Here is a 27138-nt window from a genome sequence, read left to right on the forward strand (position 1 = left end):
AGCATGGCCAATTATCTGTGATGGTGGGAATTGTAGCCTAACATGTGGAAAGCCAAAGGTTCTCTACCCATTTTCTAATCCTCTCAAAATATATACACATTTATTTTGGAATGTATAAATTGCCAAGAATTTTATCACAGCATTTGAAGGACAAATTAATAGATAACTCTGATCCACATAACGGTCCAAGAGGTCATTTTGTATAGATCTAGGAGGAGGAGGAGGAGGAGTTTTTTATCATAATGTTTATATCCCTCCCTTAAACTCAAAGCTCATGGGCTGAAGTGGAACTTTGTATCTTTTATTTATCCACAAAATGTGCTAGAAGTGGATCTAATGTGAATTTTGCTGGCTTCTGACTGGCCGAATTACAGTATAGATTAAATCTGCTAATTCTTAATGGAGTGGCTACTATGCATCATAACAGTTGGATGGATTGAATTATTGTCGTTCAAGGTTAGTGGACTATTGTTTGGCTTCCAGAGCTGCTTTTCCATTATTGCAGACCTTTTATATTGCACCTTAGAATGACCACCAGCCACTAATACTTGTAAATTCCAGGTGCTGATGTGTGGTTAACTCAGTTCCTTCAAGTTTTCAACATTGTTGAAGATCCACAGAGGATAACGACAAAATGATGAGCCTTCTTTAAGTTGCCTTGTTTGCACTAAGCTGATGCTGTTTTGGAAGCCCAGCTGATCTAGAGTGCAGTGTGAACAAACTCCCCCTGTAATTACTGAGGAATTTGAAGAGTTAATTCAACTCCTTTCTGAGGCTAAATGTAAATGTACTGCCTTCAAGTCGATTCCGACTTATGGCGACCCTATGAATAGGGTTTTCATGAGGCTGAGAGGCAGTGACTGGCCCAAAGTCACCCAGTGAGCTTCATGGCTATGTGGGGATTCAAACCTTTGTCTCCCAGGTCGTAGTCCAACACCTTAACCACTACACCGCACTGAGGCTAAAACACTAGATTTCAGCCCTTCTTGTAGGAGTCTAGTTCTAAATCATTTTGTGATTTTGTGAGCACCAAGAAGCTCCTATATTTATTGTAGGGAGTTCAGATTAAGTTATCCTCCACCCAGTTATTTTAACATCGAAAATATCAAATTCTCCAAGCATCCTTTGTACAGACACTACTTATATCAGCATTTTAAATGAGGTTGCTGTTCATGGAGATTATAATCTCTTTCCTTAATGATTTACTGAATGTGGATTAAAAGGACATCATGACATTAGAGAACATTGTCATAGGATTGTAACCTGGAAGAGTGCATCCATCTCTTTTGTTTTCTTCTCAGTGTGTTGTAAATGGGTATAATTACACAACTAAAATCACCACTAAAGGTAATCTCTGCCTGAAAGCATGACTACACATACCCTTGCTCACTTCAGAGGGTAACTTTTGTCATACAAAAAAAGTATTTTTTAAAAAATTAGGAGTTATTTGGATGTTTGCAATATACCAAGGTTGCTAACGTGTAAATGGCAGATATTCAGCTTTTTAAAAGGAAAAATATAGGTGGTTCAGTTTGGTTTGTGTTATTAATGGCATAGTTTTTTTAAAAAATAAAACGTCTGTAGTGCCTTGAATTGTCTAGTTTGAGAGTTTCAAATGACTTTTACTATGCAATCTGTATTGCCTAGTGATTGCCGGACTGCAGTTATTAATAAATCATGAGATACATAAGACAACTGTAGTGACTGGGTTCTAAACTATGAAAAAGGGTATACCAATAATTTTTCATTATCCTTTTGCAGGGTAATTGGGATACCTCTGGTAGTGAATTAAGTGAAGGTGAATTAGAAAAACAAAGGAGGACCCTGTTGGAACAACTGGATGAAGATCAATAAGAAATATTTATACCAAATATGTTTACAATGTGATTTAATAAAAATATAGCTGATTAATTTCAGGAAATGGATTCCAGTGTTCTGAGTTCCATTGGTATAACAATGGCTTTTCAGTTCTACTGTGTAACTAAATATCTCAAATAATATCATTGTGTGCCTGGCAGCAAATTGGCAAAGACAGTGAACATTCAGAATGCAAGTTCTGTTTCTAATAAGCTAGGCAGCCTGTATATACCCCATGCACCTTGCCATTCTTCAGAGAGCACATTAGGATGAGCAGAAGATCTTTTTCATTTTTGAGCCCTTTCAGTTGTGGCTTGGAAAAGTACTTGAGCCTTTCAGGCCTTTTGTGTTTATAAAACAGCTTTTGCAAGGAGGCATAAATTTGTTTTCCTTGTCAAATAAGGTCTTGGGGCAGGGAAGAGGTGCACATGTTCTGTTTAGAAAGATGCTGTATAATTTGGGGGGGGAGGGGCTCCACTTCTGTTCATTTTTTTCTACTTTTTTTTTCAAATGGAGGGAAAGAAAGAAGAGATAGGGACATATTTTTCTTCATTTATGGTAGTCCAGAATCCAGTATTGGGTTTTTGTGTATTACCTTGCTGGCCAAACAGATGTTTTTGGTTGTTTCTATTGAATTTTGACTTTAGGTTGAAATGTATATCAAGTTTCACCTGAAGTGAATTTTAGTGTCAAGTTTTAAAACTGTGAAATATAGATGATTGATGGAAATCCTAATAGGCCCCTAACTATAAAGGCGCTAAGATGTGCTGATGTAATAACATAGCTACCATTTCTTTTGTTAGAGAAGAATCTGGTATATGTATACAAAAAATGAAACCAAATTGGCAGAGGGTATTATTTCAGCATTCATCTAATGTACAGAAAACAGCAAAATCAGACTGTAAATTAATTGCAGTATGTTGCCTTAAGGACTTCCGAAGAATGTACCACCAAATTTTGAAAAGCAGTTGCAATACTCTTGTCTAGAAAATCAATGTTAATGTAATACTTTCCTTTTGAGAGATGTTGACCTGATGTTGAAAACCTGGTCTCCTTTTATTCTGTTTTTTCCTTTTCCTTTGTACTAAATAGCTTCTGATCAGCCTTGATTTGATAAATACGATCTGCCCTTTACATTGAGGAGTATTGACTACTGTGGTACAGACTCTAAAATCTTTCTGATTTGAATATTTTTGTACATTTTTATCACTTATTAAACCTTGTCTTCTAGCGTGTACTAGTATTTTTTTCTGTTTTTTAAATACTCTGTACAGCTGACACATACTGATCTCCCATAGTTTTACTTGTTAAGTTCAATGCTCTAGTTTACTGCTTCCTTTTTATGTGTATGACAACACCAACAAAAGGAAGGAGCTATGTTCAAGATCTGTAACAGCACTGATGTGGGATACTTTTACCCAAAGGTATACTAAAGTGGTGGTGTTAATAATTGGTGGAAATTGGCCTTTTTAATTTGAGAAATTATGGCTCTGTTAAGAAATAAGAACAAATAGGACATGTAGCCATTTTTTAGGTCTTACTCATTTCTTTGGAACTTGTGGGTGACAGTTTGCACTACTTGAAAGTAAAAGGCTGGCTTCACAATTCAGCAGCTTGGATCCACAGCTTCTGTAAGTTGGAACTCTGCTGATGGGACACTCCTTTTGGAAAGGCCATTTTCACCTCTTCTTCTTCCCTGCTAAAAATCTTGAGGATTGGGGGCAGTCAACCAGTATGGGAGATACACAATATGCTTGGAATACTCTCAGGTATAATAAAAAAAAAGAATCAGCCCTCCTCATGGTGCAAACTGATCACTTCTTAATGAAAAATTATTCTTAGTAATCTTGACAATTTACAGCTTAAAGTAAGAGTGCAGTAGAATGTCTGGGAAATTCCAGAGTAGTAAGCACTGGGAAGGGGAATGCAACAGTTACTACCAACTTTTGGAGCAAAGTTAGGAAGTTGTGACTTCATCCTGACACAGTGTTTGGGATTCTGGGTATAAGAAGTAAATTTATGTATTTTGTTAATCTTGTTTTTAAAAAGCACATTGCGTCTTGAGAAACTAAGTACTGTTAACTAGTACATACCAATAGCAAAATCTAGTCTGCAGTACGTGGATCAAGAGCTCATCATGTCTAACATTCTCAAGCTACATATTGGTATGTTGGTGGGAAAATACCACAGTACTTTAAATAGCTATGAAGGTATAGCCATTCTGCCCCTGCTTCCAACACAGTAGTATTTATGTAAAATATTTTCTTATTGCCTTGCATAATTTACATGAAGAAACATGTTTCTAAGTAAAGATTACTTTTTAAAGCATTGTCTTTATTTTTCCATTAAAAATAAAAAGCTTTAAATATAAAATTAAATGTTTCTTAATATTTCTCCAGACTGTCATACCCCATAGGTTATTTGCTATAATCCAAGTTAGAATCTGATTCCTTGTCTAGTTTGCCGGTGTGTCTCTCACAGCACAATCATTAATTGTTTAAAAGCTTTTTCTTTTTCTCACAAGTTCTGAAAATATCTGGTCTATTCTGTATATTTGAAAATGCAGAAGAAAGCCAGAGTTTGGGTATCTTAATTAGCTAAAGATGAGAACCCCTCAATTGACACAGATCTTTCAAGGCTGTTTTTAGTGCTATAATCAATGCTTGACAAGCCCAAATCACAGAGATTAGGATATAATTTTTTTGTATTTTGTAATGGAATGTGGGATAAAATCCCAGTGGACTCAAGTCTACCAGTATGGACTCTGGTGTAAAGGGCTGCACTGGGAGGGAGAGCTGCAATTGCAAAAATTAGGATGAGTAAGTAACTTCAGACAGAACTCTATGTATTTAGGCAAATCAGTATTTCCACTGCTTCTCAAACATAAAAAATGGAAATGGACTGCCTCCAAGCTGACTTATGGCCACCCTATGAATACAGTTTTCATGGTAAGCAGTATTCAGAGGGGGTTTACCATTGCCTTCCTCTGAGGCTGAGAGGCAGTGACTGGCCCAAGGTCACCCAGTGAGCTTCATGGCTGTGCGGGGATTCGAACCCTACACCACACTGGCTTAAGCAGCATGTATTCTGCATTTAAAATGGCTTCAAATAGGTTTTGTCAAATACTTTCATAGAAGTAAAACACCAGCTGTATTAAGCGCAGGTCATGTAAACATCTTATTTATTTTATTTATTTTTTTATTTATATCCCGTCCTTCCAGCAGGAGCCCAGAGCAGCAATGTGTGTGTCCAATTTCAAGTTGGAATTGGCCCTTACTAACATTTATTTATTTATTTATTTATTTATATCCCGCCCTTCCTCCCAGCAGGAGCCCAGGGCAGCAAACAAAAGCACTAACAACACTTTAAAACTTCAGAAAAACAGACCTTAAAATACATTAAAACAAAACGTTAAAAACATTTTTTTAAAAAAGCTTTAAAAACATCTTTTAAAAAAGGGTTAAAACATTAAAAAACAAACAAGCAATTCTAACAGACACAGACTGGGATAGGTCTCAACTTAAAAGGCTTGTTGAAAGAGGAAAGTCTTCAAAAGGCGCCGAAAAGATAGCAGAGATGGCGCCTGCCTAATATTCAAGGGGAGGGAATTCTACAGGGTAGGTGCTGCCACACTAAAGGTCTGTTTCCTATATTGTGCAGAATGAACCTCCTGATAAGATGGTATCTGCAGGAGGCCCTCACCTGCAGAGCACAGTGATCGACTGGGTATACAAGGGGTAAGATGGTCTTTCAGGCATCCTGGTCCCAAGCTGTATAGGGCTTTGTACACCAAAACTAGAACCTTGAACTTGGCCCGGTAGCAAATGGGCAGCCAGTGCAATTCTTTCAGCAGCGGGGTGACATGCTGGCAATACCCTGCCCCAGTTAGCAGTCTCGCCGCCGCATTTTGTACCAGCTGCAGCTTTGAGACCAACCTCAAGGGCAGCCCCACATAGAGTGCATTATAGTAATCCAGCCTGGAGGTTACCAGTGCGTGGACAACAGTGGTCAGGCTATCCCGGTCCAGAAATGGCCACAGCTGTCTCACTAGCGGAAGCTGGTAAAAGGCACTTCAAGCCACTGAGGTCACCTGGGCCTCTAGCGACAAAGATGGATCCAGGAGTGTCCCCAGACTACGGACCTGCTCTTTCAGAGGGAGTATGACCTCATCCAGAGCAGGCAAGAAGGGCAAGGGTCAAGAGGACATGTTGCAGGCCGCTTCAGCCCAAGCACCTTGTCCACATCATCAGGCCTCGTCAACTGAAACTGTTACCAAGAAGTTGCAGCAGATGTTGCACTGGCCACCTCATTGGGGACTACAGTAGATGTGAATGAGGCATCTAGACTGCTACCCTCAAAGTGCAAATAATTCACAGTGGGCCTCCGAAGGATCTAATACTCCATTTCCTGAAGTTGATGTCAACAGACCCCTGACAATACAGAAAAGCTCCACCAAATGCCTACTTAAGGATGCGATGGAAACAAAGAAGTGGGCCTTCTTTGCCGCCCTCACCTTCACGGTAGGCACATTTATGATGTTTTTCTTGTGCTCGATCTGCCTCACAGCACGTCTTTTGCCACTTGTGCTATAGCCATCGTCCACCCTGTTTCATTGCCCTTAGCTCACTGGTGTACCAAGGTGCAAGCTGGGCTCCACAATGCTGGAGAGGGCGCTCGGGGGCAACCTTGTCAAGAGCCCGACACGCCTCGCTGTTCCACAGCATGACAAGGGCTTCAAGAGGGTCACCTGCTCTATCTACTGGGAACTCCCCCCAGGGCATTCAGGAATCCAGTGGATTTCATTAGGCTCCAGGGGTGGACCATCTTAATCTGTCCACCACCCCTGCAGGGAAGGGTTGGAGCCATAAGTCTAAACTTTACTAGGAAGCGATCTGACCCTGACAATATGGTGACATCTACTACCCCCCCCCAATCTCCAGACCACCCCTTCTGGAGCAAAAACCAAGTCGAGGGTGTGCCCTGCCCTATGTGTTGGTCCAGTAACAACTTGAGACAGCCCCATGGTCGTCATGGAGGCCATGAAGTCCTGAGCCGGAACAGTAGAGGCAGCCTCAGCATGGACATTGAAATCACCCAGCACTATCATTCTGGGCTCCTCCAACACCACAGCCAGGCAGCAGAATGGACAATACACCAGCAGCAACCCTAGTTATGTGATGTTTCTTGTTCCCCTGCTCTGCTCATTCCCATCACTAGCTCCCATTTTTCCAGCATTAAAAAGCAGTGGGAGAAGATGGAAAATCACTCATGCACGTAGCCCTCTGTCTCTCTAGTTCTTAGCACAGTCCTGCTGTTCTGCACATCTAGGTACGGCCCCAGTTAGATCAGGGTGTCTGAGTAAGCAACATCCAAGAAAAAAAGCTGTAGCCTATTCGTAGTAAGTGTAAATAGTTTATTCAATCATATGCCATGAACAGATCAGAAAAGTAACATGAACTGCTTTTAAAAAACACCTATAATATTGCTAAGAAGCAGGTCTATTACTAGATAAATCCAAGAGAACATGCCAATATTACAACCTACTTGTTCCTTTTTAAATATTTTTAGTATATTATGAGTTCTCAGCTCTTTAAATCTTTTAAATTGCATTGTCAAATGGTATCTTATTCAAATCAAAACGTTCATCTTCCACTGAAGAAAAAGGATGCAATTGTGGCGTGTTCTCTTGAGCATGTCAAGTACACATTGCTGTATACTGAGAGAGCAATTGGCAGTTTAAAATAAACTTTCTGTAAATAGGTAAGCAAATGTCAATGTAATAATTTTTTGAGTCCCAAACTGCCCATTTAGTTAAATATATAAAAAAACCCTATAAGTTAAAATAACATTCAGATTGTATAGCACAGGCTGATGCATTTTTAAACAATATTTACAATATTACCCCAAGGCTAGAGTGGGAATTAAAGAGAAGTGTAAAAACCATAAAAAAGCACCAATTTTGTAGCAAAATATCTGTACATTTAAAAACATTATATAACTACACATTATCAAAGGAATATGGGACCTTTACCAGTGGTTCACATAAGCACAACATAAAAAGAAAAGAATTCAGTGGTTAAATACTATACAATAAATTTTACAATTAACATAGTGATGCAGTGCTACCAGAAAAGGTAAGCTGCAAGCAAGATATCCTTTAAAGTCAGTCCAATTTTGACTTTGGGAAGAAAATCAAGTGCCCTGCCTTCTAAGCAATGGGTTGTATTCAACGTAGCACTATGGTGAACATCCTTGTGCAGTGGGTCATGCCTCCTAAATCTGTTCTGGGATTTCCCCTAATTCTCGGGGGGAGATCTGGGGACGGGGGGGAGGACAGAGGGCAGAAAGTCTTGCTGCACAAGCAGAAATAATTCAGCTTGGACCAATATTTAGTTGAATTACCACCCAATATATGGTTCTTCAATAGCCTCTATTGGTGATTAAAATGTCACTTTAGACATTTTAACTTGACTAAAAGCTTAAAATGGAAGCGCTCTAATCTGGAGCACAGCATAAGGCAGATGTATTTTTAAAATGGGAAGATCTGTCTGCACTACATTACATCAATAGCTTGTGCATCCCCTTTCATAACCACATGTTTGAAAGTAATGAAATACAAATACATTTACAATTTCCAACTGCACATTTGACTTGCATTTTTAGTTCCTGCTTCCCTGGGCTGATCTCTTCCGGACTGGGATTTTTAAAAAAAATCTCAGGTTTGAGAACATGCACAGTGACAAACTGCTATGTTCATTGCGCTTCCACTGAGACAGCTCTGGATTCATGATCTAACCTGGATTGTCGCAAGGCACACATACGTTTTGTTTCTGAATATCAGTTTGTGTGAAATGGAGATGCAAATTTGTTTATGGGGGGTATCTTAATTTTCTTAGCAGGGCACCAGATTTTCATTGTTATGACAACTGAACAGTTGTAGTCCTCAGGAATTCTAATACTGATTATTGAGAAGTTAATATCTTAGTGCTAATTAATAAATAACATTGTAACCCAAAAGCTGCCTCTACCTGAAGAAAACATTCTTCTGTGTTTGCATTGGGTTCAAACTCTTCAGCTATACCTCCTCACTTTAGCTTCACTACCAACTGGTATGTAGCAGGTAGACTCTGAAAGCAGGCAGGTGTATATTTAAATAAGCCTCATGTTATCCTATTCACAGCAGATATCGCACTATCCAAGCTTTTCTTACCCCATGAACATTAACCCCTTGTCAACTGTACTCACATCTACATCAACTTCTGTTTTCTGGATGTTTTCCCCAGCCTTAAGATAAATTCCTTTTTTTTTTTAAAAAAAAGCACAATTTACTTAATAGGCTTTCCCCCTTTATATATGGTAAGTCCTTATATATGCATATTAAAGTGTATGCATATATAACACTGAGTGCAGCTGAAGCGCAAAACTAAATCAAACTGTCAAGGAATGTACTGAAATCATAAAAAAAAATCCTTAGCAGATCACATCAAGTATTACCTATCTACAGCCATGAAGTCATGAGATCAAGAAAGCCCACTGAAGGCTATTCACTAAATTGTATGTAACAACAAAAAATACAATATGTATTTTACATTTTGGTTAAAAACACTGAACAAATTTATTGGTGTAAAACAATACCCAATCAAATAAAGTCCTATTGCTTTGATTAATTTGAGCAGGTACTTGAAATTTAGGCACTTGGTAGCTACAGTTGAGAACACATCTTCCCCTTAGTTTCTTTTCTCTGTATTCCTATGTGTTTGCTGTCATTATTGAGCCCTTCAGAAGATAGTGAATGTACTGCAATAAAGTTCATAATTAAAATGGTAGTGGAAATATGGCTCACACGGCAAGGAATTGATCAAGCACACTTCCTACTTTAAACATACAGGCTCTCCCAATCCAGCTCACATGGCTATTTCAGCACCATTGAGAGTGCGTAAATTCTGATCATCAAAACGCCGCCTCACACTTCTCCTCACCGCATCGGCTCGTCTGTAGGGCTGGTTTCTAAGATCTGTAGAGAAGGAGTGGTAAGATGTCAGAAGCAGGCTGGCCCTGGGCATCTGGATTTAGACAGGGAAAGAGTCCTGCTGGTAGCCAATCAAAGCAGCTTGAAGCAAAGGAGAAAAAGGGATTGTTTGACCTCACTGAGAGCTGAGCAAAACAGCATGCATTGGTCTCTCCACTATTAACATGTGGAATTTCTGCCTGCTGAATTATCCTTCAGTGGCAGCCACAGGCTTATGATTCTGTGTATGAAAAGGGTTCAACTTTCTTAAAGAATGTGGGGCAGGGCTTTATTTATGGTTATTTCCCATAGCGGCATCACCTTGTCCCACAATGCTGCTGTAAACAGGAGCCACGTGCCTGGCCCGATTTGCTTAATTGGTTGTAACTGGGGACAATGTTGTCATGGCAGCAAAACTCACCCACCTACCCTTGTTTCAATTTCCACCTACAAGGTTCCCTACACACACAGCTCACCACAATGACAAGAATTTGCTTCAGAGAGAGAGAGAGAAAGAGAGAGCAGTTTTCTGTCATGTTATGCTCTGAGGTCCAGGAACTCTCCCGGTCCTAGGAGAAAGAGTTGAATACAGGAAGCTGGCACTTCAGAGGAATGGCCTCTCACATATAACGGATGTTCCTGCTTGGGCTGTGTTTCCAGGGCCCTTAGGTTCTAGAGCCTTCACTAATGACTCTAAGAAGACAGCCACACGCTCTCAACGGAGGCATACAGTAGCTTTGTAAGGAGAGCTGCCATTCCTCTGGGAAGAAAAGGAAGAGACATTTGCCTGGAGCCCTCCACTGCTCACCCTTGCCTGAGAGCTGCTACTGAAGTAGGAAGGCAAAACAAGGGTGCCACTGTTGGAAGAGGAGCAAAGTGAATGCCATTCCTGACAGGGAAGATTTAGCTGAGACTCAGCCTACAACAGCAGGATTCACTCAGAGCCACTGAGTTCTTTGGGATAAAGGAAACTGGCTGTAAATCATAGACACTTCCATAAGCTCAATTGGGGGTAGTAGCTTTCCTAAGAAAGATGAAGGAGGAATCATTTATTGCTAAGAAACAAACAATTCAAAAGCCGTCAGAATCGCACACAGCCTTTTTCTTTCTCTGGATTTTGTTTCATTAATAATTTCTGCATCCATTGTCCTTGCAGGGTCCCAGCAGAGAGAGTGAGCACAAAGACATGTCTGAATCTTAGCTCCTATCTCAGAGCTGTCCCAGAACATTTTCTCCTTTGTATAGTAAAATTCATACTGGACCCCCTGCTCCTGTGCCTTTTAACAACAACAACTAGGGATGCAGAAATTTAGCAGGCAAAGCTTTTTCACTACAGGCTTATGTCAGGGAAAGCTTCCTTGGCTAAATTTCTGCCTGATGGGCTGCTGTTAAAGGCACAGGAGCAGAGCCTGTAAATAAAGTTGGTAACTCTACTTTGTGTCTCCCTCTTCCATCTTCCTGCTATGTAGCACACAGGCTTACAACCCCCCAGTATACACAGATCTACAACACAGATGTAACATTCCTCTTAGGGAAGACAAGACACATACATCTGGAAAAGGACTAGCTACTATGGGATTTATCAACGTTGTCATTCAGTACAGGCAAGAGGGGCAGATTAATCAATCCCACATGCTACATTTAAAAAAATAGTTGATAGAAGAAAGACCGAAAAGCACCAGCGATGCTGCTAAACCCATACAGCATATCACTCCTTTTATGTCACTTCGCTCTATTTTGCAGCAGTTTTGTGTGGCATACAGAGAGAGGAGGAAGCTAAGTAAAAAGTGATGCTTGCCAGCTCTGTGTATCCTCCACCACCGGTGTGCTAGAAGAAATCCTTACCCTCGAGTGAACATTTGGAAATTTAGTGATATTATTCTTCTTTAAGGCTAAACAGAAGGGGAAAAAAACACAGAATGATGGTTAAGTTAAAAATGGGATGGAACATGAAGAGCAACTCAACTCTGTGCCCAAAAAGCAAAAAAGCAAAATTTAAATTAAAAAGCCACATGTGTTAGCAAGTAAAGCGAAAGGGGGTGATGCCAAGGCTTAAGGAAGGTTAAAAAGAGAAAGGAGGGAGAAAGGTGGCCACCGTAGCCTCTTATTAAAAAAAACAAAACTCCAAGCTGCTTTGATGTTTGGCTCCAGGACTGTCCAGCAATAAACTTGAAAGTGCAAACAGGAGTTGAAGTGGTTACAGGCAGCATTCTTATTTAAAAGTCCTGATGAAAATATATTGCACCAGCAGGAAATGAAATGCTGCTTTCTTTAAGATCCTTGGTTCTTGTATCAAAGACAACAGCATTAACAGATACATGCAGTGTTAAAACAGCACTACTTTTTTTTAACAGTCTACATGGAAAGATGTTAATGGATCCAGTTCCATGACAATAACTTGGCATATCAATTATTGATATTGATAGTATTGTTTGACTAGGCCTGGTCTGTCACCTGGGTATTTTCTTCAGGCAGCCCATTGATCTTTGATTCTTGGCCCTAGCTGAGCTAGCATCAGAATCATTTAAAATTCCTGTAGATCATTCTTACAGCTTGGCTCAGAAACCAAGGCCTCCTTCCAATACCGTAATCTCTCTGGGTCCTGGTTTTGTCCACCCTCTGCTATTGCAAAGGACTATACTGATCAAAGGCAAAATGTTATTTACATGTAGCTGCCACATCACTCTAAGGAGATTTCCAATTAAGCTGGCATGGAACTGAAGCTAATGTGACTGTGGATGGGATGTCATACACACAAACACAAACATGCAAGCAATGATTAGAACAGCTGATGTGGAAAAAAGCTCTTACAGATCACAAATCAGGGACTTGCTCTAACATGCCACAATTCAGCTTAGTACATTCATACATGCTAGACTTGCTTCCAGAGATAGGTTTAAAACGTTAACAGGATTCATGCAACATAGATCAATGCACAAAGAAAAAAGATGTACATGCCCAGAGGTGATGACATAGAAAAACCAAGTGAACTATTTGTCACATGTATCATTACAACCCACAAAAATGTCTTGCAAATTGTGTGGGCTGCCTTGAAGCACAGCTGCCATTGGCCTCAATGATATTTCTGTGACTTCCGGCACTTGCTGTTCTATGGTGTTGGCACACAGACCAATGGTGCCTCTGAAATGCAAAAGGTGGAGCAAGGGGTCATGTGCTTGCGGGAAGGGAGCAAAAAGGTTACTAACAGACAAAAACATGCAATGAAATGACAATGGAAAAAACAACTCCAAGAAAATGCCAGGCATCACAAATCCATTCAACAGCTATATTGCTTTACACAAGCAGAGAAATGTCAAAAACCTACAGCAACCTTTTTTTTAAAAAAAGAGCATCGGGTGTGAAAGAGGAATAGTTTAGTAATGGAATTCCTCTGTGAGAACAGGTTCGCAGAAAAACCGAGAGCCACGCTTGGCCGTTCGAGCGGTGAAGGGCACCGTCTTCAGCACTGCATGGAAAATAACAGCCAAACAAGACAGAATACAGTAAGAAGCAAAGAACTATTGTATTAGTACATTGTTAGTGCTTTGTTAAAGACATCCTGAAATGGCTTATTCAGTCATTTAACGACAGTAGGATTTGTTGGGCTGGGTTACTATAAGAATGACCTTTCTGCAAAGCACGGCAGTTATTATTTTTTGCACAAGTGGCATATTAAAAAAGGACATGATGATTTGCACAGTTTTATCTCAACACAGCATTCATTTGCATGGTTATTCTCCCCTTCAATTGACTCTTCTTGGAACTTGGGGAAATGAAATTACGCAATTACAGAGTGCATAAAGAACCCCAGGCAAAGTCTCCCACAGGGAGCAACTATACATTTACCTCTGGAAATGATACATAGGATTCTAGCAAAGTCCTAGTGGAACAGGAGTTAGTACTGGTGTGGGCATGGATGCTTTTAAAAACCACAATAATTATTCCTTCCAATTGGTATTGTTCTTCATACTCAGGAACCAACTATTGAGTATAAAATGCAAGGGCAATGGATCAGCAAGATGGTGACTGCTAATTACAGGGCACCAATTAATAATTTGCTGTTTATTTTTCCTTCCACTCTGCTATGGTGATAGAAGTCACTAAAACAGATTTTAGCAAATTACCTGCCGGTTGCAGGAATATTCTGCCCATGCTGTGCTTGTTATACCTTCTATAAATTAGGCCTAGCCACTGTCAGCTTATTACATTCAATTATGGATTGCAGAAAGGAACAAATATTAGTCTGTTGCAAGAAGAATACGCAACTCCAAAGTTCTAAATCATTCAGCAATCCAAACCAATCAATTTGGTCCTCTGTTACAGATTTAATGCTGCAGTAATTACTGTTAGTAGCATTTTCAAGTAAGGTTCGACACCAGCAGCTTTTGCACGTGGATCAAACATATTCAAAGGTTTGCACGGCATGCAATTTGCTGCACAAATACATCTAATAAGGCTCAGTGTGGTTTCCAGCTTATGCCATGACAGCATGCAGAAGTGAAGGAGAAATGAAGAAATACACCAACATTATTTCAGTGACACCTGTGCCACAGAAAAGGTCTGAGACTCTGAAGTTTAGCCAAGGAACACTATATACTGGGCATCATTTGTTAAATGACTGGTACATCCCATTATCATTACTGAAACCAATTTGTAACCAGTTTGTAAAAACTCTAACAGACCTCTTAAAAGTGAAATAGGCAGGCACTTTGGAACAGCCTCCTTAATTTTTTTTACCTGTGATGATATCTTCGATAGCCCCATCTTTCCCCTCATACACATGTCTATTGTCCTTGACTTGTCGCCGTCTGAGCTCTGCAATCAGCTCTTGCTGCTGTCTCTTCGTTTTATGAGATGGAGACTGAAAGGGAGGAGAGGTCAGTAAAGAGGGGTGCCCACTGAGACTATCAAGACCTAACATAAGCAAGTAACTTAGGTAGCAGCCTTATATCGAGTCAGAATCAGACCACCGCTCCATCTAGCTCAGTCTTCTCTACACTGACTAGCAGCAGCTCTCCAACATTTCTGATAGAAGCCTTCCCCAGCCCTACATGAAGGCATCAGGAATTGAACCTGGGTCCTTTTGCATGCAAAGCATGTGCTCTACCACTGAGTCATGTTCCTTCCCCAGACTGCAACAGTTTAGCCTCCTCAGCTTGATCTATGGTTTAACAGCCCAGCTTTAAGAATATAGATTGGCACAGCTCCTTTTCTTCTAAAGACCACAGGCCCTGAGAGCAAAGATCACTTATAAAAGTGTCATAGCATCTTTTTCAACAGGAAAACCCCACAACGGTCTCTGGTTTCTAAGTCAAACAGACTATATACTTGCTTTATAAAACTAAGAAATAGAAAGAGATTATAATATTGTCTAAGACTGCAATCCTAACCTCACGGCCTAGGAGGAAAGCCTATGTCATTCAATAGGATTTCTTCTGAGAAGACACAGTTAGGATTGCACTGTAAATCCTATAAAACAAGCTGATAGAGGTGATGGTCTTGCCACCATTATCCATGCTTTGATAATGTCCAGGCTTGACTACTGTAATGTGTTATTTGTGAGGCTGCCTCTGAAAAGTTAACTGGGACTTACTGTGATAAACATATTTCACCTCTACTTAAAAGACTTTTACTAGCTCCCTGTTTGTTTCGATGAAAAAATGGAAGTTCTGGTACCTATGAAACTTTGAAACAGCTTGGGACCAGGGTATCTAAAGGGCCATCTTCTCCCATGATCAACCTCCCAGCTGAGGCCAACATTGGAGGCCTGTCTCTGGGTGTCCTGGCCTTCTGAGGTTAAGCAGGGGGTTGTTACCAGATAAAGGTTCTTTTCTGTGGTGGCTCCCTGACTGTAGAAAGCCATCCCTGGGCATATCCATCAGGCACCATGATTATTATTCTTCAGATGTCAAGTACCATCTGTCCTGTTTGCAGATGCTAATGATCTGCTGTATTTTTTCTTTTCTTTTCTGGGAATAACCAGAAAAGGACATGCATGTGAATTTGTAAAACTGGTGTAATTTACCTAAAAGCTTCTTCAATGTTAGCCTTGTTAAATTCCTCTATGAGAAGGACGGTTTCATTCATTATCTTTGAGAGAAAACATCCCAGGAACAGTTGTTTGGGAGTGCTGCTATCTTGTTGATCCCATTGAAGGAGAAAGCCAGTCACAGTCCATAAGGCAGGATAGCCAATGTGGTGCCCTCCAAATGTTGTTGGAATACAACTGGAAGGAGTTGGAGTTCAACAACATCTGGACTGTATCACATTGGGTACCCTTGCATGACCTCTTTCACTGGACCAATGCCTGTCACTTTAACAATGTCTATAATGGTCAAAGACTTGGGTGCTTGCTACCTTCTGGTCTTGTTGTTCCATTAGTGCTTCCTGCTCCAGAAGTTTTTCCATTAAGGCCTGCTCTTGCTTTTTTCTCAATTCATTCTCCTCTTCTGCTTGCTGTGGGCAATTTAAAAGGAAATATATATTGGTTAGAACTCACAACAACGTTAAACATATGTGTGGTGTAGTGGTTAAGGTGTTGGACTGCGACCTGGGAGACCAGGGTTCGATTCCCCACACAGCCATGAAGCTCACTGGGTGTCCTTGGGCCAGTAACTGCCTCTCAGCCTCAGAGGAAGGCAATGATAAACCACCTCTGAATACCGCTTACCAGGAAAACCCTATTCATAGGGTGGCCATAAGTCGGGATCGACTTGAAGGCAGTCTATTTCCATTTTAGCTCACTCAGCAAAACACAAATTTATTCATGCCAGTTTAACCTAGATGTGTTGTTCATGCAATGGGGAAGAGCCTGGCTTCCTGTTGCTGTGTGATATGGTAAATTATTTAAGTTCTGCTGGATCAGGCCACAGGTCCATCTAGTCCAGCATCCTGTTCCCAGAGTGGCCAACCAGATACCCGGCCTGGTATTCAAAGGCATACTGCTTCTGACAGTGGAGGGAGAACGCAGCCATCATAGCTAGTAGCCATTGACGGGGCTGAATGTTATTTGTTATTAGCCTTAGCACAGATTCTTGTTATTTATTAACTGTATTATTACAGTGTCTTACAGTTTTAAACTGATTACTGATTATGTATTATGAATGTGCATGTTGGAAGCCATTTGAAAGGGTTTAACCTTAAAAGTTAGCCTACAATTATTCTAAATTAAAAGCAACAAACCAATCATTTATTAGTGGGGAGTATGACACCGCTCACATACCTCTGTAGTTTCCTACCCCTGATATGCTCTCTGCCTACCCTTCAGAGAAAGAGCAGGCACAGGGTTGATCTCCAATTTTAGCACTGTGGTGCTTAGAGCTAAGATGGGAAGATAAAATCCCTGTGCCTGCTCTTTAGAGATCCTCTCCAAAGAGTAGGCAGACAGATCTTTCCAGCCACCCCCATGCCAGTGCTGAAGTGGAGAAGATGGGAAATGCTGATTGTGTGTGTCTGAAAGTGAGAGTGAGTGTGTGTGTGTGTGTGTGTGTGTGTGTGTGTGTGTGTGTGTGTGTGTGTGTGTGTGTGTGTGTGTGTGTGTGTGTGTGTGTGTGTGTGTGTGTGTGTGAGAGAGAGAGAGAGAGAGAGAGAGAGAGAGAGAGAGAGAGAGAGAGAGAGAGAGAGGAGAGAGAGAGAGAGAGAGAGAGAGAGAGAGAGAGAGAGAGAGAGAGAGAGAGAGAGAGAGAGAGAGAGAGAGAGATTACATGTATGTATGTGTGTGAGAGAGGAAGGGAGTCCTGTGTGCCTGGTGTCTGGTACATGTTTGTTTTTTCTTTTTTTTCTTTTTGGATTTTTGTTTTGTTTTGTCCCACCCACCACTGGAATGCAGCCCCTGGACGACTGGAAAAGTGTCAATCTGGCCTCTGGGCCGAACTAGGTTTCCCACTCATTACAGGTCACAGAGGAGGACCTTTAAGGCTCTCTGTATTTGCAGAAGGAAACTACACAACCACAAAGTGAGGCTTTGTTTAGAAAGTTTGGCCACACTCATTACAGTAACAGGAGAAGTAAATTAAGCTTCTGTTTACCTTGTAAGCTTTCACAAACCGGACAAAGACTGGGAAGAAGACTGATGGAGGTGTTGTCTTGGGATTCTCTCCAAAATATTTCACAGCATCATCAAAGGCATCCTGTAAGAGACACATAAAAAAAAATTCTTTTCAACAAATCTCAGACAAGGTGCAACCCAAACTATGCAAGATGCAGCTTAACCCAGAGAAGGGAACACCCAGTCTGCAGGCTGATCAGCGGGGAACAGTTCAGTGGTGGTGGTGGGGAACAGGAAGAGGAAGCAGGAAAGAAACAGAGAGAGAGTGGAGGTGCATTAGAGCCTTACAACAAGAGGGGAGACCCACTCTGCAATTTGTTTTGCAAAGTGTACAACTACAGCTCTTTCTTCTGCAAGATCTTCCACAGAAAGTAAGAAAAACCCCAGTTGCATGAAGATTAAACTTGCAGTTTGCAAAAAGTTGTCTATGCTTTCTCCAGTTGCATTTTGAAATCTCTGGCTTTGAATAACTGTAAGGCAGGGCTTGCAGTTCAGATGGGCACTGATGTTATTTGCATTCTTCTGCTGACATTACTGAGTCCTTTTTGCCATTTTTGCATTCAGAACAGATAAAGGAAGAGCCTTTTTCCTACAAACCTTTTGTTGTTGTTGTATAAAGTTTATAGAGAAAGCAGAAAATGAAACTCGAGCGGAGTTACTAAAAAATAAATATTTGCAACTTTTTCCATAGACAAGAAATAGCTTTTATAGTCTGTCTGTCTGTCTGTCTGTCTGTGTGTCTTATGGGGGTGTGTGCATGCAGCCCTCAACAACTTTCCACCATGGTAATGTGGCCTTTGGCCAAAAAAGGTTCCTCAGCTCTGGCTTAAACGGTAATTAATTCACCATAGAAAGAAAAAGAAAGAAAACCAAAGGAAGAAAAGAAATAGCACAGATCTGGAAAGAATTTTCTAGGTAAGCATCTATAGGTTGAGTCCAGACTTGGCTTCCACCAATGGGAGCATCCCCTAAGTGACATTCCACTCAAGGGATGCTCCTGCAAGGTGGGGGTTGCTGATTCCCCCTCCCCTGGCAGCTCCCAGAGCCATCTTCTACTCTGTTCTCCTCAAAATCATTATGTGAAGCCCATGAGGGTCTTGGTTATATCATTATTTGTTCAGTAAATTTCTATCCCAGCTTTCCTCATAAATAACTCCAGGATGGTTTACGCATATAAAATCATTAAGACTATAAAACACAATAAAACAAGTACTAAAATTCATTCTTAGCCAAAACCAGAAAGCAGTCCCCCATTATAAATGGGCAGCACTGATCAACTGCCCTGGAATGCCTTGCTGAAGAGATATGCCTTCAACAACTGGCACTGAAACCCATGCAATTTAGGTGCCAGGCATATTCTGGATGAGAGGAGTGCCACCACAGAAAAGGCCCTATCTCAAGTCACCTCCTGATGTACCCAAGTTCCAGAAAAATCTCTTCTGCAGATCTCATGGCCCAGGCAGGTTGATAAATGGAGAGGTATACGGGTCCTCTCAGAGAAGTAACACATGTTTTAGAGCTGTGGGTACCCAGTCGTTAAACAGATGTGCATCTTTAGACAGCCACGTGCATGTTTCTGAGGAGCCCTTATTGGGCTGTGGCTTCTGACACATGTGCGCAGGTGCTTCAGGGTATGCATTTATTGTTCACATCATACTTGTTTCCCATGGGTAATGCCAGCAAACCCATAAGGAAGAGGAGTTATTCTGTGAGGTGTGAAGTCATTCTAAGTGACAGATGTCAACACAAGATGTCGACACGATGACTACTCTATTTATGGCTTAGTGGGGATTTGAACCTGGGTGTCTCCTTCTCCAGTCAAACACACTAACTACAAGCACTCCACAGAACTAGCGTGAAGGAACAGCTCATACTTCCTTTGCCTACTCCGATTTCTTCACTGTCAGTTCCTGATAGCTAGATCGCTGAACTGCTGGGCTACACAGAATACCTGGGCTATTTTTGCATCATCCTGTAGCTTCCTCAGTTTCCCTTCATTGTTCTGAATGAACTCCTTCAGCATGGTATTGTGATCGTGCATGGTGTACTCTCGCTTTGTTAGGTCCAGACCTCTTTGGAGTTCCTTTACATCCAACACAACATTTTCAAGGGATACTAAAGGGTGAAAACAAAAACAAAATACATCCATAATGTAGAGCACATGCACTCCCTAATTGATGCCTAACATCACCTGCTAAAGGCTCTTGTGTAGCAAAGCTTGGAGATGTAGTTGTCCGAGACCTTGGAAAGTATAATTACGGATAGTAGCAGCTGGTGGCGTGGTATGGTTGGAGCTCCGTTGCCCTCTTGGCTTCCTAAAACCACCGCTGACTGAGAGGGAGAGGACCAGGAAGCTCGGCACAGTGCACGGCAGCAGTAGTGTTGGGTTGGCTCCGCTGCCACATGCTGTGCTGAGCTCCCCGTGCCTCCCCTTTCCCCCTCTCAGTCCACAGCAGTGCCCCCCAGTGTTGCGAGGTCAGGAGAACAACGGAGCCTTACCTGTGTGCTCCACCGGCCGCTATGGATCAGGGAAACACTGTTAGCAACTGCTGCTGCTCTTAAAACAGTGAAGGTGCTGACAACAAAGAAATGGAGGCCAAGGCACTTAAATTCTGCATCAAAGAGACAAGAAGATTTTGGGGCAGAGAGGCTAGGAAGGAGATGGGACAGCTGCACAAAATGAAAAGGAAGGCGAGCCGAAGTTAGTTTAGGGAAGGCATTGTTTTAAACCGCCTTTGCAACACAGATATACGTGTACCAACATGGTTGCCGCCTTCTCCACAGTTTCTACCAAGACCATATAAAGTAATGGTGGAGAACAAGATCCCACCAGCAGGCCAGATCTTGATCACCTCCTATGGGCCATTTTAGCAGGTGAGCAGGGCCTCCAACCTGTCAATCACCTGGCATCACAATAATTGTCAGGTGACCCAAACTAAAAGAAATCTGAGCACGGTTCAAGCTACACCCACTGAGAAAAGTTGCATTGCCAGCTTCACTTCAACCCAGCAATGCAACAGAATTATTTGCACTTACAGCTGACGGGGGCTTATGACAAGCCTGCTTTGGGCAGGGATTGTTATTTTTTTTTAAAAATCAGGATTTATATAGTGCCTTTCAAAACAGAAGTTTCCCCAAGGCAGATTACAACCAATCTCATAAAAAAAATTAAAACCAAAATATAAAAAAAATTTAGCTATAAACAACAGTGTAAAACAATTCCTAATCCAAACTAACAAAGCAGTATTACAGTTTAATACAGGGAGCAGTAATGTTCACCTTTGCACTGGATCACACAATCTAAAACACTTCCTTCGCCTTTTAATACTATTCTGCCAACACACACATATACAGTTCCAAAAGCATTGCTTTCTGGAGCAGTGTCTAGAATCCCTTCCCTTCTATAGTAAGGCATGGACTCTAACGTGGGCCTTCAAACAGCCGAAGCATCCTGATATACTTGGGAAGGTTGTGAGCACAGGAGAGAGCCTGCAGGATGCCGGCAGGAAAGATGACATCATTTGATGGGGAATTCCATAATGCAGCCAATCCCAGCAGCAGGATGGCCATAAGCACCTATCAGCTTTGGATAGGCATTGGCTGTACTAAGAAGTTCCCATTGGGCTTGCTTTAAGCATCCATCCCATCATCTTGTCAGCGATTACAGGAAGCCCCATTTCCTGATGGAGAAACTCCATCGCAACCAATCCCAGTGCACTTTCTGTCACCATCAATCACACATAATGGTTTATCAGTGCATTACAATAGCCATAGAATGCATCTGAAACAGCTTTAAGTACTTGGGAAATGAATCATGGCAACATTACCTGCAGCAGCTTTCTCTACATAGTGAAGCTCATTGTAAAAAAGTGATACTTGCTGATACTTCTCCCTCACAACATTTGATATATAGTGCAATAGAGTTTGTTTCCTGTCTGTTGATTTTGTGTCTAATAACTGCAAATGAGACAGAAGAAATGTGTTACATTAGGCTATGATAAAGACATTAACGTATCTTAGCCTCCATGCTAACTTAAGGACAAATTTTCCTGTTCCTTCTTTCCCCACTACATCTACCTGCACCCTGCAACCCGCATCCTGCCCTGCAAGTCTTTCTGGTTGCTCAGGGCCCCTCCTGGAATGACGTGCTTCCATGAACATCTTTAATTTAGCTTACTTAGCATCCAAGCCATGATCTATCCATATAGAATGGGTAAGGAATATGCAGCCCTCCAGATGTTGCCAGACTACAACTCTCACCATCCATGACCGTTGGCTAAGCTGACTGGAGCTGATGAGAGTCAGAGTCCAACAATATCTCGAGGGCCACAGGTTAGCCACCCCTGCAAAGAAATAAAAACAATGCAGTGAAAATGTAACTGTATAAGAATGCTATAGATTGGAGAGGTGAACCTGTGACCCTTAAGATGTCATTGGACTACAACTCCCATCATCCCTGACTATGTTGTCTAAGTCTAAAGGACCACAGGTAAAGAATGTTAGGACTCCTGCAGATGTTGACTGTGCTTTTTTATTTATTTATTTCAATTAAGAATGATAATTCACTGTCAAAAGACAACTGCAACTTAAAGGATAATAACCTGCATCAGGTTACTATAGGCCAGGTGCAGGGAACCTTTGGCTCTCTAGAAGTTGCTGAACTACAACTCCCATCAGCCCCAGCAAGAATGGCCAATGGCCAGGGATGATGGGAGTTGAAGTTCAACAAAATCTGGAGGACCAATCTGCAGCTCATACGTCTTGTGCAGAGATTTCACCTACTGCAGCTGATGGTAAGGAAGAATTTCACCATGATGAGAAAACAAATGAGGGCAGAGTAATGGAAGTTCTAGGGAACTGGAATTCATCTTCATTTGACATATGATGTTAGAAATCTAAGCCTATGGCTCCATTCCCTGACTAGCTCATCGACACTTCACTGAACAGATGCCTAAACCACTGTTCATGCAGGCTGTGTGAATGAATGGGGATGTGCAAGAAACCTTCCAGGCAAAGCTACGTATATGTCCATTTGGGGTGGATTTCCCCTACTTACCAGATCTAAGCTCTGTAGTTTAAATCCATAAACAGCTCCTCGTTTACTGCTGTTCATGTAGTTACCCAGGGCCAAGATTATCTACAGAAATCACACGGGTGGGAAAAACTCATAAGCGTCAACTAATGAATGTACAGCATTATGTGATATAGAACCCTCTAAAGACAACTATTTAAGGGTGTCTGTTTTTAACCACCTATACATATATATACTTAAAAATCCAATGAATAAGCAAAATAACACTTGCCTCTAGGATTTTCTTGAGTTTCTGAGATGACTTTATTGAGACAGATGCTGCAATTATTGCATGAAGTTGCTAAAGGCAAAACAAGAAATAATGTGAACATCTGTAAAAGCTAAGTGTGACTAAAACTGGACACCCACAGGTTTCTGCAAGAGAGAGGGGGGGGAGGGGGAGGGGAGGGAGGAGAGAGAGAGAGAGAGAGAGAGAGAGAGAGAGAGGCAAGCGATGGTACATAATGCATTTATCACAAGATAGTCGAAGCAGCAACTAGAAATAATTTGCCAAAGATAAGCAAATATCAACCGGGGGATAGCTTCAGCCCATCTCTGACAAGCAACTAGCCTACAGTAAATGCTCCACAATGAACATAGCACATGCATTAGCCAAACCATGGGATTCCCTTTTAAAGAAGACTCTACACCCCACATCTCACTGACTGGAGTCAGCATCTGGATGCTTTCTGCAAAGTTGCCAATGAATGCCATGATAGTCATCTTCTGCATCAGCCTCTCAATCTTGCTGAACTGCATCATGAACCGATCTTCATCCGAGAGGTTCTCAAGAGGCTTCCTCTCCCGCTCGTAAAGCCGCAGCATTTTCACTTCATTTTCCGTAGGTAAGAACCTCATCAGGCATTCAACAAAATCAACAGGCAGAGTCTTCAAATCAAATCTGGTCAATGCAAAAATATATAAATATATATTTAAAAGAAGAGGTATTTACAGCGGAGGAAGAGGCAGTGTGTTGACAATATCGTTGAATTTGAAAACATTCCTATTTACCCAGGCATTTGATGGTAACCCAAAGGTCACTGATAAAAGAATGTTTTTAACTGTATTTTAGAATATTTTTAACTGTGTTTTAGAATGTTTTTAAATTGTAATTGTGTTTTGGAATGTTTTTAACTATTTTTACATGCTTTTCTTTTTCTTGTTAAATTGTTCTGCTTATGTTTGCCACTCCTGGTGGGATAGAAATAAAATAAATAAATAAATAACTAGAGGAGCATGATTTCAGCAAGGCTAAAAGAATAATGCTCTGTTTGCACTGAGATCCTCAATCAGTGGGAATTATTAATGCTACAGATCAATTCTATAGACATATCACATTTAATGCAACAATAAAGTACACTGGTTTTACACTGGTGACTTTGGCAGTCAGCACGCAGAGTCTGAACAGATGGATGTCCCTAAGTAGTCATGTCTGGATATCTGTAAGTGCAACAATGTTCATGGGTGTTTAAAGACATGCACACCTCATTGACATTTAACGTATTTGCTGTAGGAAATCCCACTGTAAGCTACATAATCAAAGCAAACAATTACATTATTAAGTGTGAAATGGCCCTTAGGATTTAACTTGGTGGGAATTAATTCTGAACAAAGATTGTTAGGATCGCATTGAGAGTCACAGATATACTGACATAGAACTGTCTTGTTCTGGGAAGCAGCTTGAGAAGCAAGTGCTCAAGTAAAGCTCCTAAAATCAAAAGAATTTGAACAAGAACACCAAGTGACAAGCATTACTGGACCTTACAAAAGGATGAACAAGAAAGGCAAATCCCTTTAATTGAGATTTGTAGCTTACATATGGATGTTATTTGCATCTAGCATTGCATTTCAATATGCTGGGTTTGACCTTTAATGCTCCCCACAACCTACAACCTCAGAGTGCATTTATTTCTTCCTGCAGGAAGCAACCCCACTCCTTTAGGATCTTCTAGCATGCTCTTCTGACGATTCATACATTAATGGAAAGGGGACATGTGCTGCAAGGCCTTCACTGTAGCAACCTCAAAAATATAGAATGATTTACTGGAAGAGATCTGTCTGTGCAAGACGACTTCTGCAAGATTGAAAAATAAACTGCTCTCAACGTGGCCTTTGTACTGAAATCCTTTTAGTATTATGGGTTGTATTAATTCATTGTGCTAACACAATGGGACTTCCTCCCCCTCCTGTCCCATGTGACTCCCACACTCTCCCCAAATCTGCTCGGGAGGGTCAGGAGAACCCCCAGAATAGCACACCAGAGATCGTTCCATAGGGCAAGCAGAAATGCTTAAGCTGCTGGAATGAATGCTTTAGTGCGACATTGAATACAACCCTATGACTTTCAAGTATTTTCAAAGTATTTTACTGGATTATTTTATTATTGGTTGATAGCTGGTTCAATGTTTGAAGAGGCAGCCTAAACGCACCACACCATTCTACATTTCATTCAAGACACTTAGGCTGAATTTAAACATATAGGGGGGAAATTAGCCCTTTCCTATTCCTTTAATAGCTACCATATTTATCTCAGAACAGCATTTAAATTGCTGCGAGGAATGAAAGCACTGTATGACAAGAATTATAGATGAAACATACTAACAACATTTTTCAGAAAAGGGCCAGTTGGTTTCACATAACGTTACTATGATCTATGCAGACTAGCCCTATGTGCATTTATGCCTAAGTAAATCCCACTGTTCAATGGGCTTACTCCAGAAAAGTGCACTCTAAAGCTGTGATAAACTGGTAATTGTGTGTATACGAGCATTACTGATCTGTGAGGAATAAAAAGAGCTGCCATTAGATCTAGACAGTGCCAGAAATTTTATTGTCCAATTACTATAATGTAACTCAAACCATATTTTTACAACAGCCTTTACACTTACGCCTGAATAGCTTTGCATATCTCATCAGCAGTCTTTCCAGCTTTTCGTAAGGTGATAGCAAGATTTTTAGCCCTGTTTGCTTCTAATAGCGTGACTTTGTTTGATCCCTTTTGAGATATCTGCTTGCTTGAAGAAAGATCAATGGCTGGGCCTTGGGCTTTTGTCTTGAATATTTCCTCAAATTCATCCACATTTAAATCCTAAACAGAAAGCAAAATCTAAATCTAGTAGCTAATAAAATAATTCTAGATATCTAAATTATAAAATAAATTACAATTGATGAAAAATGTAAACACTATGTCGATATTATTCTAAAGAGTTGGAAAAGGGGGAGGCAGCTGTGTCTAGCTGAAAAAGATTTCCAGCAAACTGTGTGTGTGTGGAGGGAAGGGGCTTCCATGTTCTGTAAAACTCGTTTGCCCTTAGCAAAAATACTTCTTGATGGTCCACCTAAGCTCTATTTGGGTGAAGCATCTCCCACCTGACCCCTACTCTATCCTCTCCCCCAGTTGGAGGATAGAGTCTGAAGCAAGGAGTCTCTTCTAGTCATGGAGGTTTCCCATGTGACTCAGAACCCAAACTTTGCCGGGTTCTAAATCACATAGGGACCCTCTACAAATACAGGAAACTTCCTATTGCAGACTTTGTCCTCCAACCCATGGAGGGCATAGTAATGAGGGGAGGGAGGGATGAGAGACACTCGTCCCCACATGTATATGTAGTCTTTATATGTGTGCAGCATGCCTGAATAGGGGTCTAGTCACATAAATTTAAGCCAGACCATCAAATGGAGTAATTACTGAAATCCAAGGGTTCCTGCAGGAGGGGGCACTCCCCCCCAATTCTAAATGTAATATTGGGTGGAGTGCGTTGCCAAAGACCTGTAGTAACCGTTCATAAACCTTCCTGCCGCCCCCCCAAATATTCTGCGGACATTCTTGCTGATATCTATGGAGTGTTTAAAACTCATTAAATACATAAATACTCAATACTCAAGTCAAAATGACTACTTTTTAACCGGATTCAATAACTTTCAAACTACAGAGAGAGAGACCCAAAGCACAATGTACTGTCTCATACCTCCAAGATCCTTTCATCATCGATTTCATTGAAGACTGTTCCATTAATCTGATTGGGTTTCAGAGCTACCCAGTTAAACACCGGCATGCGGAACTTTGTCTTAATTGGCTTCTTGATTTTCACAGCTTTAAACAAAACAGAGACTGCATTTACACATTTCAGAAGAGCCAACAAACACCTGAAGCAA

General features: G+C 41.1%; 2 protein-coding genes across 7 annotated transcripts in view; one reads left to right on the forward strand and one right to left on the reverse strand.

Annotated features, from left to right (window-relative positions):
* The window catches only part of PRPF40A (pre-mRNA processing factor 40 homolog A), a 56873-nt gene extending 53779 nt beyond the window's left edge, over positions 1-3094 (forward strand). Inside the window, exon 26 of the mRNA XM_061608768.1 lies at positions 1762-3094. Coding sequence (XP_061464752.1) covers positions 1762-1854 — 93 coding nt within the window. The 3' untranslated portion in view covers positions 1855-3094. The remainder of the gene's footprint in view (positions 1-1761) is intronic.
* Positions 3095-7289: 4195 nt separating this feature from the next.
* The window catches only part of FMNL2 (formin like 2), a 262344-nt gene continuing 242495 nt past the window's right edge, over positions 7290-27138 (reverse strand). For 3 of the 6 annotated variants that reach the window (XM_061608771.1, XM_061608774.1, XM_061608775.1), the window contains exons 16-26: positions 26952-27076; positions 25872-26071; positions 23650-23884; positions 23216-23284; positions 22969-23049; positions 21740-21869; positions 19864-20027; positions 17893-17994; positions 16223-16321; positions 14603-14726; positions 7290-9871 (exon numbers count right to left, since the gene is read on the reverse strand). In XM_061608771.1, the coding sequence (XP_061464755.1) occupies positions 9762-9871; positions 14603-14726; positions 16223-16321; positions 17893-17994; positions 19864-20027; positions 21740-21869; positions 22969-23049; positions 23216-23284; positions 23650-23884; positions 25872-26071; positions 26952-27076 (1439 nt within the window). In that variant the 3' untranslated portion in view covers positions 7290-9761. Of the gene's footprint in view, positions 9872-11663; positions 11758-13224; positions 13332-14602; positions 14727-16222; positions 16322-17892; positions 17995-19863; positions 20028-21739; positions 21870-22968; positions 23050-23215; positions 23285-23649; positions 23885-25871; positions 26072-26951; positions 27077-27138 lie in introns of those variants that run through there. The other 3 variants (XM_061608773.1, XM_061608772.1, XM_061608776.1) reach the window with 3 other exon arrangements.

The sequence above is a fragment of the Rhineura floridana genome, chromosome 2, assembly GCF_030035675.1.
Source record: "Rhineura floridana isolate rRhiFlo1 chromosome 2, rRhiFlo1.hap2, whole genome shotgun sequence".
In the NCBI taxonomy this organism is placed as follows: domain Eukaryota; kingdom Metazoa; phylum Chordata; class Lepidosauria; order Squamata; family Rhineuridae; genus Rhineura; species Rhineura floridana.